The sequence below is a fragment of the Ailuropoda melanoleuca genome, chromosome 15 (genome assembly GCF_002007445.2).
Source record: "Ailuropoda melanoleuca isolate Jingjing chromosome 15, ASM200744v2, whole genome shotgun sequence".
NCBI lineage: Eukaryota > Metazoa > Chordata > Mammalia > Carnivora > Ursidae > Ailuropoda > Ailuropoda melanoleuca.
The window spans coordinates 81,272,700-81,284,199 of record NC_048232.1 but is presented as its reverse complement, the minus strand read 5'-3'; the positions used below and the strand labels follow the sequence as shown (position 1 = coordinate 81,284,199).

The window sequence follows — 11,500 nt, the reverse complement described above, 5'->3', positions numbered from 1 at the left end:
TCTTTCTTTCTTTCTTTCTTTCTTTCTTTCTTTCTTTCTTTCTTTCTTTCCTTCCTTCCTTCCTTCCTTCCTTCCTTCCTTTCTTCTTTCTTTCTTTTCCTTTTTTTCTTTCTTTCCTTCCTTCCTTCCTTTTCTTTTTTTGTTTTTTCTTTTTTTGTGGGGGAGAGAGGGGTGGGGAGGGGTAGAGGGAGAGAGAATCTCAAGCAGGCTCCACGCCCAGTGTGAGGCCGAGGAACTGCTCAATCTAAGGACCCTGAGATCATGACCTGAGCTGAAATCAAGAGTTGGATGCTTAACTGACTGAGCCACTCAGGCATTCCTACTTTTTATATGCTTTAAAGGCTGTTTGCATTTCCTCTTTTGTAAAGTTCCTATTCAAGTGTTTTGCCTATTTTTGGTAAAATTAGGTTGTGGGATTTGGGGGTTAAAAGGTATTTTTGTGTGTATGTGTTAGATTTTATTTTTAAGTAATCTCTACACCCAACGTGGGGCTCAAACCCACAACCCCAAGGTGTTAAGAGGCTCCCTTTTTATTTCTTTTTTAAAGATTCACTTATTTATTTTAGAGAGAGCAGGGGTGAGGGGCAGAGGGAGAGTGAGAATCTCAAGCAGACTCCCCACTGAGCTCAGAGCCCCTACTCAGGGCTCAATCCCAGGACTCTGGGATCATGACCTGAGCAGAAATCAAGAGTCGGATGCTTAACCAGCTGAGCCCCCCAGGTGCCCCGAGAGGCTTCTTAATGATCTTTTTTATATTCTGAAAACTAGTCCTTTGATGGGTATGTAGATGTTAAATCTTTTCTCCCACTCCATGCCTTGTCTTTGCATTCTCTTTACAGTGTTTTCTTGATGAATGGATGTTCTTAATGCAGTAGAATTTATCAATGTTTTTCTTTTTATGGTTTGTGCTTATTCTGCTCGTTCAAGAACCCTTCCTTAGCCTGAGGCAGGAAGCGATCTTCTCATCAGGTCAGAAATCTCTCTAGATCTGCCTTTCACACTGAGGTCTTTATCATCCTAGAACTGGTTTTTCTATCCGGGGAAGCCCAATTTCATGTTTTCCACACGAATAACCAGTTTTCCCAGCCCCATCTGTGAAGAAGCCTGTCTTTCCCTCCATGTCTGCTCAGCGGTTTCTGACTGGGTTCTGTTCGGTGGGCTGGCTCTGTTCGTCAGCTTTATGTCGAGTCCCGATATCTGGGACAGCAGCGCCTCCCACCTTGTCCGTCTTCAGGGGTATGGTGGCTGTTCTTGCAGGCACCCTAGAGAAGTAGTTACGATCAAGTGCCCTGAAGTTTCCTCTCCTCGAAAATGGGAATAACATCCGACCTGCCTCCTGGGGTTTTCACAATGAGGAGAAAAGTTAATATTTAGAAAGCATCTGGTGGGGCGCCTGAAGCTGGCTGAGTCAGAGGAACATGCAATTCTTCATCTCGAGGTTGTGAGTTCGAGTCCCACGTTGGGTGTAGAGATTGCTTAAATAATTTTTTTTTTTAAAGGAAGCACCTGGCACACAGAAGTGCTGTACAAAGGTTACTTGTTGCTATTTATGCTTCCACATAAATGGTAGCATCAGATCGTCCAGTTCTACAGAAAATCCAATCCTGCTGGGATTTTGATAAAGATTACATTAAATCTGTATGCTTATTTGGAGGGAGAAATGGCCTCTGAGAACGCTGAGCCTCCCAATTAGAGAATATAGTACAACGTTCCATTGGTGTAAAGTTCCTCAGTGCAATTTTATGGTTTTCTCTATAGAGATCCAGCACGTGGGGGGGACAGGTTCTTACGGGGTTTGTGTTACTGTAAAGTATACATTTTGATGGGGCACCTGGGTGGCACAGCGGTTCAGCGTCTGCCTTCGGCTCAGGGCGTGATCCCGGCGTTATGGGATCGAGCCCCACATCAGGCTCCTCCGCTATGAGCCTGCTTCTTCCTCTCCCACTCCCCCTGCTTGTGTTCCCTCTCTCGCTGGCTGTCTCTATCTCTGTCGAATAAATAAATAAAATCTTTTTTTAAAAAAAGTATACATTTTGAGAGATACCATTTATTTATTCATTTGACTGTGTATTTTACACATACCATAAAGGTTTCCATCTAAACCATTTTAAGTACAGCTGAGTAAGTGGTAAGTCCATCCACACCGGTACGTGGCTGACCTCCCAAGCTTTTTCATCCTGCAGAACTGAAGCTCTGGTCCCAGGAAGCACCTCTCCATTCCCCCCTCCCCCAGGCCCTGGCAACTGCCATTCTGCTTTCTCTCTCTAGGATTTGGACTACTCTCAGGCCGCCCTGGAAGGGGACCATACAATATTTGTCCTTTTGTATCTGGCCCCTCTCACCGAGCATAATGTCCTTGAGGCTCATCCATGTTGTAACACGTGTCAGAGTTTCCTTCCTGCTCAAGGCTGAATAGCACGCCATTGAATGGACATACCACATTGTGTTTGTCTGTTCATCTGTTGGACGTTTAGGTTGTCCGTCTTTTGACTTGTTGATAACACCGCTATTCACACGGGTGTACAGGTCCCTTTCCTAGTTCCTGCTTTCGATTCCTGGTGCCTTTTACAGAGAGATTTCTGAGGGGCTCCACTGGCTAATATCTTGTTTCGATTTTTGCATCCACATTCATGAGTGAGCTGGACCCATTTTTTCCCCATTTGGGGGTTGCCAGGTTTGGGTTTTAAGGGAGTGTTTCCTCTTATTTTCTATTTTTTGGGAAAGTTAGTGTAATAAAGACTTTGCTTCTTCCTTGAGCATTTGGTAGAATTTGCCAGTGAAGTCATCAAGTCCTGGAGTTGGCTGGGAGGAAGATTTTTGATGGTGGAGTTCACTTCTGTAATGATTATAAGACTATTTAGAATTTCTAAGTGTCTTTTTGAGTTGGTTTTGGTTGTTTTCCTAGGAATATGTCAATTTCATCAGCTCTTCAAATTTATTGGGATAGAGTTGTTCAGAATGTTCTCTTACTATCTTTTTAATGTCTGCAGCATCTGTTGTGATGCCCCCTTCAGTCCTAATTATATACACCTTCTCTGTTCTTTACCAGTCCTGCTACAGGCTTTTCCATTGGATTAGTCTTTCAGAAAACTGACTCTTGGATATTTATTGGCTCTCTGTTGTGTGTTTGTTTTCTGTTTCATTTATTTCTGCTTTTGTTTTTATTCCTTCTTGTACTTTCTTTGGGTTTATTTAGCTGTTCTTTTTTTTTTTTTAGCTTCTTGAAATAAATGATGCTCATGGATTTTTAACCTTCTGTTGTATAATGTATGTGTATATATGTGTCTATGTGTAAGTTTAAACATTTTTCCCTAAGAACTGGGTTTTTTTTTAAGTTTATTTATTTTTAGTAATCTCTACACCCAACGTGGGGCTCAAACTCACAACCCCAAGATCAAGAATTGCATGTTCTTCCAACTGAGCCACCCAGGCACCCCTCTAAGAACTGTTCTAATGATACCCCATAAGCATGTTTATGATTGTTTGGTTCAAAATACATTCTAATTTTCTTTGTAATTTTTTAATTTTAGTTTTATTTTATTTAAAAAAATTTAAAATATTTATTTTATTTTATTTTGAAATTTACTTGACAGAGAGAGAGAGCACAAGCAGGGGGAGCAGCAGGCAGAGGCAGAGGGAGAAGCAGGCTCCCCACTGAGCAGGGAGCCTGATGTGGGGCTTGATCCCAGGACCCTGAGATCATGACCTGAGCCGAAGGCAGACACTTAACCAACTGAGCCACCCAGACTCTCCTTGAGTCCTTATGTTTTAGATATATTTTTTGTAAATAGCATATAGTTGGATTTGTTTTTTAATCTAAGCTGTATTCTTTGTTCTTACCTAGAGCATTTAGTCCATTTATATGTTTTAAGTGCATGTTAATGTATTGACTTAAGTTAACTAGTGAAGTCTGAATTAGTTGGTTGATTTGATTATCAGAAGATTCATGTGGTTAATCTAATAGTTTATATGGCTGGTCCATTTATATTTACATAATTACTGCTATATTTGGAATGATATGTGCCAGCCTATTTTGTTCTGCATTTCTTTTCTCTTACTTGCCTTCTTTTAGAATTACTGGATAATTTTGATCTTTATATTTACCCCCTGTGGTTTGAAATTAGTGCACTCGTTTCTTTTTTTCTTTTTCTTTTTTTTTTTTTTTAAAGATTTTATTTATTTATTTGACAGAGATAGAGACAGCCAGCGAGAGAGGGAACACAAGCAGGGGGAGTGGGAGAGGAAGAAGCAGGCTCATAGCAGAGGAGCCTGATGTGGGGCTCGATCCCATAACGCCGGGATCACGCCCTGAGCTGAAGGCAGACGCTTAACCGCTGTGCCACCCAGGAGCCCCTCGTTTCTTTTTTTCTTAGTGCATGCTTGACTTATGAAAGCCTACATTTAATTGATCCCATTACCCTTCCCTCAGATAATCAAGGCTTCTAAAATAATTTAATTGCAGCATATCTATAAGTGTTTTTCTGTATTTGAAGTCTATCTTGTTTTTTTAAGCTCTCAAGCATTATTATTATCTTTCCAAGTTTGTTTTCATTTAGATTTATCCAGTAGTGTGCTGGGAAAACAGATGTCCAGGGGAAGAAGCCCCGATTTATAGTGTTCACTAATTCCTGTGGCGTAAATATTCCTACCCTGGCCAATTTCAAGTTACCAACCATTTAACAACCACCTTGTGAGATTTAGCAGTGGGTTCTTACAAGCCAGGATGCACTGGCTCCAGCACACTGTTGGCTGTGTGTGTGTGTGTGTGTGCGCGTGCGTGCGCGTGCACATATGCCTATGTGTGTGTACAGGTGTGTCTCACTTCTTTGTTCTGCCATCTCTCTTGCATCTCAGGCTTCCATCTGTCACCACTTTCCTTCTGCTTGAAGTATGGTCTTTTGACTTTTCCTTAGAGTCTGGTCACTGGTGGTGAATTCTCTGCCAGAATTGTTTGAAAATAGTTGTATTTTCTGGTTCTTGCTGGTTATAGAATTCTAGACTAATGATTTTCTTGGGGAACATGCAGGATATCGTTCTGTCATCTTTTAGCTTCTATTGGGGCACCTGTAAAGTCAATTTCAGTCTCTTATTCCTTTGAAAGTAATTGATCTTTTTTCTCTGGATATTTTTATTTATGTGTTTGCTCTTGGTGTTCTACCATTATACTATGATATATCTAGATAGGAATTACTTCCAGTATATCCTGTATGGGATTTATTAGTTTTGAATCTTTGGATTTTTGCCTTTCTTCAGTTCTGGAAGCCTGAGTTGTTATCTCTTCAATCCTTGCCTCTTCTTAATTTTCTCTCTCCTTTCCTTTTGGAACTCCAATTAAACATATGCTAGACCTTTTCTGTCTTCCATGTCTTTTAACTTCTTCCATGTCTTTTAAATGATATCCTGTCATTTTATCTTTCTGTTGCGTTCTCGATAATTTCTTCTTACCTATTTCCTAATTCACTAATTCTCTCTTTAGCTTTATCTAATTTTCCACTTAACCCATCCATTGATTTCTTTCAATTTTATTGCTTTTTTATTTTTTAATTTCTAGCAGTACTCTTTGGTTCTTCAAGTCTTCTAGGTCATTACTTAGAGTTTCCTGTTCCCTGAAGATATTATCACACTTGCCTATGATGTCTTTAAATATCGTAAGCATAGCTGTTTTATAATCTTTGTTTAAGCACTCAGATATTTGCAGTCTACATAGGTATGTTTTGCTGTTTCTGTTAGTTTATACTGGTTTTCATTTATGATGTTTTATTTCATTGTGTGCTGTACCCGCCCCCCCACCACTGCCTTTTGACTGTGTGGTGTTCATTAGTATTGAAAAATAATATGTGCAGATTCTTTGAGGCCTAGAATGAGAGTATCTTCCTCCAAGAGTGTTTTGTGTTGTCTCTTCCAGGTACCTAGGTACCCTGCCATCTAGGGCCCCTATAACTAAATTCCTGGCATGAAGGTTTGGGGACTTCCCCCAGGTGATGTGAATTTAGACTACATATCTACAGAAGGTTAGCTTGTGGTGATACATTTTCAGGTGTATTTTTTTGTTTTTGGTTTTTTTGTTTTTTTTCTCTCCTTTATCCAATGCCAAGGCAACTTTCCTGACAGCCTCTGGGGTGAGAAAGGAGCAGGTTTATTTCTGGTGTACCCTTATCCAAGAGTGCAGTCCTTTGGGGTCCCAGCCTAATGTGGGACCCTGGGCTTTAACTTGTCCCCCTGACCCCATGAGACCATGAATACTGAAGCTCAGATTTACTGAGTTTGGTATCTGCCTCAGGTCAGACCTGGGTCTGTGCTCCAGTTACCTCTCTGGGTTCTTGCTTATCCTCAGAACTTACTCTGGTATTTCCTTTCTATCTTGTCAGGTCCTCTATTTTTTTTTCATGTTTTGCTTTGTTTAGATTTTATTTATTTCTTTATTTAGAGAGAGAGTGAGAGGAGGGGCAGAGGGAGAGGGAGAGAGAGAATCCCAAGTAGACCCCACGCTGAGCATGGAGTCCAACGAGCTCAATCTCATGACTCCCAAGAGCTGAAATAAAGGGTCAGAGCTTAACTCACTGAGCCACCCAGGCACCTCATTTTTTTTTTAAAGATTTATTTATTTGAGAGAGAGAGAGTGTGGAGGGTAGGGGCAAAGGGAGAGAGAGAATCTCAAACAGACCCCCGCTGAGCACAGAGCCCAATGTGGAGCTCGAGCTCACGACCCTGAGATCATGACCTGAGCTGAAATCAAGAGTCCAACGCCTAACTGACTGAGCCACGCCATCACTCCTGGTCTTCTGTATTTTAAGGAGATTTTTAAAAATATTTTTTCCCCAACATTTCACTTTTTGTTCAGTGGGAAGGTTGTTCAGGTATGCTTTCCACAGTATTCCCAGAAATGGAAAACTAATCTTTTTTTCCTCTGCAGAGACAGTTTGGGTTCCCTTTCGTGTATATTTTTCTTTCCAGCAAACGTATTCCTTTGTTAGTTGGCTAGCATAATTTGGAATGGGTGCAAAACATTTTATTTACTTACCCATTCTATTGTTACCATTTATATATTTATTTTTTAAAGTTTATTATTATTATTATTTTTAGTAATTGCTACACCCAACGTGGGGCTCGAACTCACAACCCCAAGATTAAGCATTGTATGCTTTTCCGACTGAGCTAGCTGGGCGCCCCTCTATTGTTACCATTTAGATTGGTTCATTTTTTTTTTTTTTACTGTAATAGATTGTGTTGTACTGAATAGCTTTATGCGAGAATCCCGTATTGTAGCTCAGATTATTCTTTTGGGGTAGATTTTCCCAAATGGAATTTCCAGATGAAATTCTCAGATAGTTGTAAGATCTTAGAACATATTCGCCTCCAAGGGGCTGTGCCCATGCACACTCCCTGCGGCATTTAAGGATGTTTGTGTCTTTTGAGACAAGTAGGAGTCTTCTTTAATAGGTTATAGACTCACACGGTGAAACATTGAAGAGGAACCAAAGGTGACATGGTGAAAAGTCTCGTCCCACTGCTGTCTGTCCCCTGCCCCAGAGGCAGCGCGTTGTTCCTAGGTTCTGCTCGTGGGTCCTTCTGACCAAGCAAATAGGCACCTCAGTGTTTGGGGTTTTGTTTTTAAATAAATGGTGGCGTACTACACACACTGTCCTAAACCTTACTCTTTGCACTTGACCGTAAACCTTGGCGCTCACTGCCCATCAGTACATAAAGCGCTTCCTTGGTCCTATGCCGTACAGACCCCCTGGGGTAGGGGAACCGGGGTGCGTCCGACCATCCCGTCGATGGATATTTCAGCTGTTCCCAGTGATTTGCTTTAACAAACCGGTCAATAACTTTGCATGTGCCCATCTCCCACACGCATGAGCATGTCTCAGGATGAACTTCCAGAAGCAGGATCGCTGGGTGTAAGGATAATGCCTCTGGGAATCTGGACAAAGATCGCCAACGTGGATTGTCGGGGGTGGCTACATCAGTGACCAGCTCTCTTGCTCCCCGTTTCTCTCCAGGGTGATGCTGACAGGGACACTGTCTGACCGGCAGCCGGCTGAACTCCACCTCTTCCGGAATTATGAGGCTCCCGAGTCTGTCCGAGAGCCGCGGTTCAGCCAGAATATTAACCTCAAGCCGCCAACTCAGCCCTCAGGTTAAAAGCACGTCTGATGCATCTGCGGGAAACGGTCGGCCTGCGAGGCCGCGGGGTGGAGGGTCAGAGTCGTGGGCTTGCTGCCAGGCACCCCCAGCCCGCCACCATCCCACCCCCTGCCCCGAGTCTTCATCAGCTGAGGACAGGCAGAACTGGGGAGCTCCCCATACTGGGGAGCATGGCCTGGGGGTCATGCTTCCGAAGAGTCCGCAGCCCCCGCCTCTTCCTGCAGAGCCACAGACACACATGCACACGCCCGCCGGGATGCGCAGCACATGGGTGTTGTCTCCGTCCCCCGTGCCACCAGGCCGCCGTCTTCTCCCCCCGCAGAGCAGCTGGTGTGGCGGGCCGCCCGGAGCAGTGGGGCGGCCCCCACCTACTTCCGGCCCAATGGGCGCTTCCTGGACGGCGGGCTGCTGGCCAACAATCCCACACTGGACGCCATGACCGAGATCCACGAATACAACCAGGACATGATCCGCAAGGTGAGAGTGCCTCCGGTCAGAGGGGCTGGACGGGAGTGTCCCCCGGAGCCACCCTGTGTCAGCAAGTCTTACTGAGGATCGGCTCCTAGGAGAGCACGTGGCTTTTACTAATGCTCATTCGTTGGTGCATTGGACAGCCGCTGTATCTCACACTTGAACCTGCCGGATGGCTGGCGTCTGCCCGGAGCTCTGTGCGAATAAGAGGGATCCTGAGGCCCAGTCTGGTGTGCGTGGTGAAAGGCTCCTAGTGGGGAGAGCGGCGGGCACACCAGGACATGCCAGCCTCCGTGCTGGCCGCTCTGCCCAGCCTGGGGACACACACTTGCCCTTGGGGAGCTCATGTCTAGGGGAGACTATTTGTAAATAAGGATATGCCCCTCCAGGGGTTTCGGGTGCTGTGATAGAGGGCCATGCAGGAGCCCGGGAGCAGGATTGCCTCTGCTGAGAGACCCGGGGGCTCAGAAAGGGCCCATGGAAGAGGCCTCTAGGGAGGAGACCGTGCTGAGTCAGTGATCTGGAGGCACAGAAGTGGCCCTCGGCCCAAGGAGCTTAGCTCAGCGGTGGGGCCAGGCCCATGTGTGTTAGCAGCAACGCTGTGACGTGGACTCAGGGCTCAGGGCCAGACAGCCACAGGGTTGGGGTCCTGGCTCTGCCTGTGTTTCACTCCAGCCACTGCAGGGGCAGTGATGGTACCTGCGTGGGGACTGGCATGAGACGTCCGCGTGCTTTTCTGTGAAATGTGTAGGACACTGACTGACCCCTAGTGTGCCAGGTCCTTGCTGGCCGTGGTTCTCACTGTGGTCATCAGGAAGCCCCAGATGCAGCCCCTGGGTGACAGACAGCAGGGGCGGCAGCCACAGAGGCAGACGCCCTCTAGGGGCTAGATAGGGCAGGGCAGGCTTCCTGGAGGAAGAGGGACTCTAAGATTTGAATGGGGAAGGGTCTTCATCATCTAAGTGGCTTCCTATGGTGGATGAGCCCCCCGGGGTGGGGGACTTGCCAAGGTGCCCAGCATATTGGCAGAGGAGTTCGTTGCGGGGCAAAGGAGGTGACAGCACAGGCTCTGCCCCTGCCACCTGGGGAAAGGTCTGCCGCCGGGAAGATCCCCTCCAGCTACCCCTGTCCTGTCCCCAACAGGGTCAGGAGAGCAAGGTGAAGAAGCTCTCCATCGTGGTCTCTCTGGGGACAGGGAGGTCCCCACAGGTGCCTGTGACCTGTGTGGATGTATTCCGTCCCAGCAACCCCTGGGAACTGGCCAAGACTGTTTTTGGGGCCAAGGAACTGGGCAAGATGGTGGTGGACTGTGTGAGTATGGGCCCCTCCCCACCTCCACTGCCCTCTGGGTCTCAGTCCCTGGGACCCTGGGTGTCAGGGAGGCTCTATTGAACCTCTTGAGCCAACTCAGGGTAGGGGGTCCCCGATTCCATCTCAGTGTTGGCAGGGACCCTTAGTGACCACCTACCGCCGGGGATTTCAGGCATCTTTTAACCGTGGAGCCCTTCCTTCGAACACAGCCCCGTGTGGAAGAGCCCAGAGTATCACATGGGACACAAGCCGCAGGGGGCGGGACACAGAGGTCTGTCCTCAGCCCCTGCCCCCCACCCCCCAGTCAGGTGTGCTGAGCCACCTATGAAGATCTCAGACCGGGGCCCCCTGTTCCGCAGCTGGGACAGTCACTGCAGCCCAGGCAGGGGGCTCTGCTGGGGGTGGGGTGGCTAAGCCAGACTAGAACCTGGGGCTCCCCGGGCAGTGACTCAGGGTACCCATGTGTCCTGAACGCTCACAGAGCCTGCTTCTTGCCAGTGCACAGATCCTGATGGGCGGGCCGTGGACCGTGCCCGGGCCTGGTGTGAGATGGTCGGTATCCAGTACTTCAGGTGAGGACTCGGCTGGCATCGGCCCCCACCCCATGCCCCCGCCTGGCCAGACCCAGTGACCTTCCCACCCAGGCCTTGGTGCGGACCTCCCCTTTCCCCAAGCAGCTGCACTGGGCCCCGAGCCCGCCCCAGTCCTCACTCTTGTCCCCCCACCCAAGCCGAGCCTCCTGGGGTGAGCCCTCCACCTTGACCCAGACAGATTGAACCCCCAGCTGGGGACAGACATCATGCTGGACGAGATCAACGACACAGTGCTGGTCAATGCACTGTGGGAGACTGAGGTCTACATCCACGAGCACCGGGAACAGTTCCAGAAGCTCATTCAGCTGCTGCTCGCACCGTGAGGCTGGGCTCCCAGCCATCTCCACCTCATCCCACCCGCCCATACCCTGATGGAGAGGCTGGGCGATGTCCACCTAGCGCGCCCCTGGGCAGAACTGGGCCTGGGCGGCTCTGTATCTACGGACCAGACCAGGTGTCAGAGGGCACTGGGTCTCCTGCCTGCGGCTGGTCCTGAAGGCCTGACCCCACTGTCCCTACCTCCTGGCACCTTTTGTCATTCCAGACTTGGGAATCCTAGAGCCTCCCTCGGGCCCTCTCCCTGACAGCCAAGGACAACTGACCCTTGAGCCCCTAGCCCTGTTGATTTAGACACTAAGGGGGGATCTTACTGGTCCCACCAAGACCCCTTCCACCCTCTGCCCTTTTCCCTGGAGGGGACGGGGGTTAGAGAAACGGCTATTGCCTGCCCATCAGCGGGGAATCCTAGGCTCCAGGAGCAGAGTTCCCCGTCCGACTTCGCCCCTCAACACACACCCAGCCACCTGCACCCCTCGAGCTGCCCCACCCTGGGAGCGCTCTTCGGCTCTCAAAGGTCACTCCTGAACTTCAGTTCTTCCCGACAGGAAGTGGTGGGTGAGGGGGCGGGGCTCCGGGGCTGCTCCAAACTGAAGTAAAGCCTGATTCCAGCTCACCCGTGTTGTGCGTGCTACGAGTGC

The 11,500-nt window shown here is 47.8% G+C and overlaps 1 protein-coding gene across 10 annotated transcripts in view; it reads left to right on the top strand.

The window, feature by feature from the left end:
* The window catches only part of PLA2G6 (phospholipase A2 group VI), a 61,749-nt gene extending 50,274 nt beyond the window's left edge, over positions 1–11,475 (top strand). For 7 of the 10 annotated variants that reach the window (XM_019794457.2, XM_034643564.1, XM_034643566.1 and 4 more), the window contains 5 exons: positions 8,004–8,140; positions 8,471–8,625; positions 9,763–9,930; positions 10,429–10,502; positions 10,702–10,846. In XM_019794457.2, the coding sequence (XP_019650016.2) occupies positions 8,004–8,140; positions 8,471–8,625; positions 9,763–9,930; positions 10,429–10,502; positions 10,702–10,846 (679 nt within the window). Of the gene's footprint in view, positions 1–8,003; positions 8,141–8,372; positions 8,626–9,762; positions 9,931–10,428; positions 10,503–10,697 lie in introns of those variants that run through there. The other 3 variants (XM_034643558.1, XM_034643559.1, XM_034643563.1) reach the window with 3 other exon arrangements.
* The last annotated feature ends 25 nt before the right edge of the window (positions 11,476–11,500 follow it).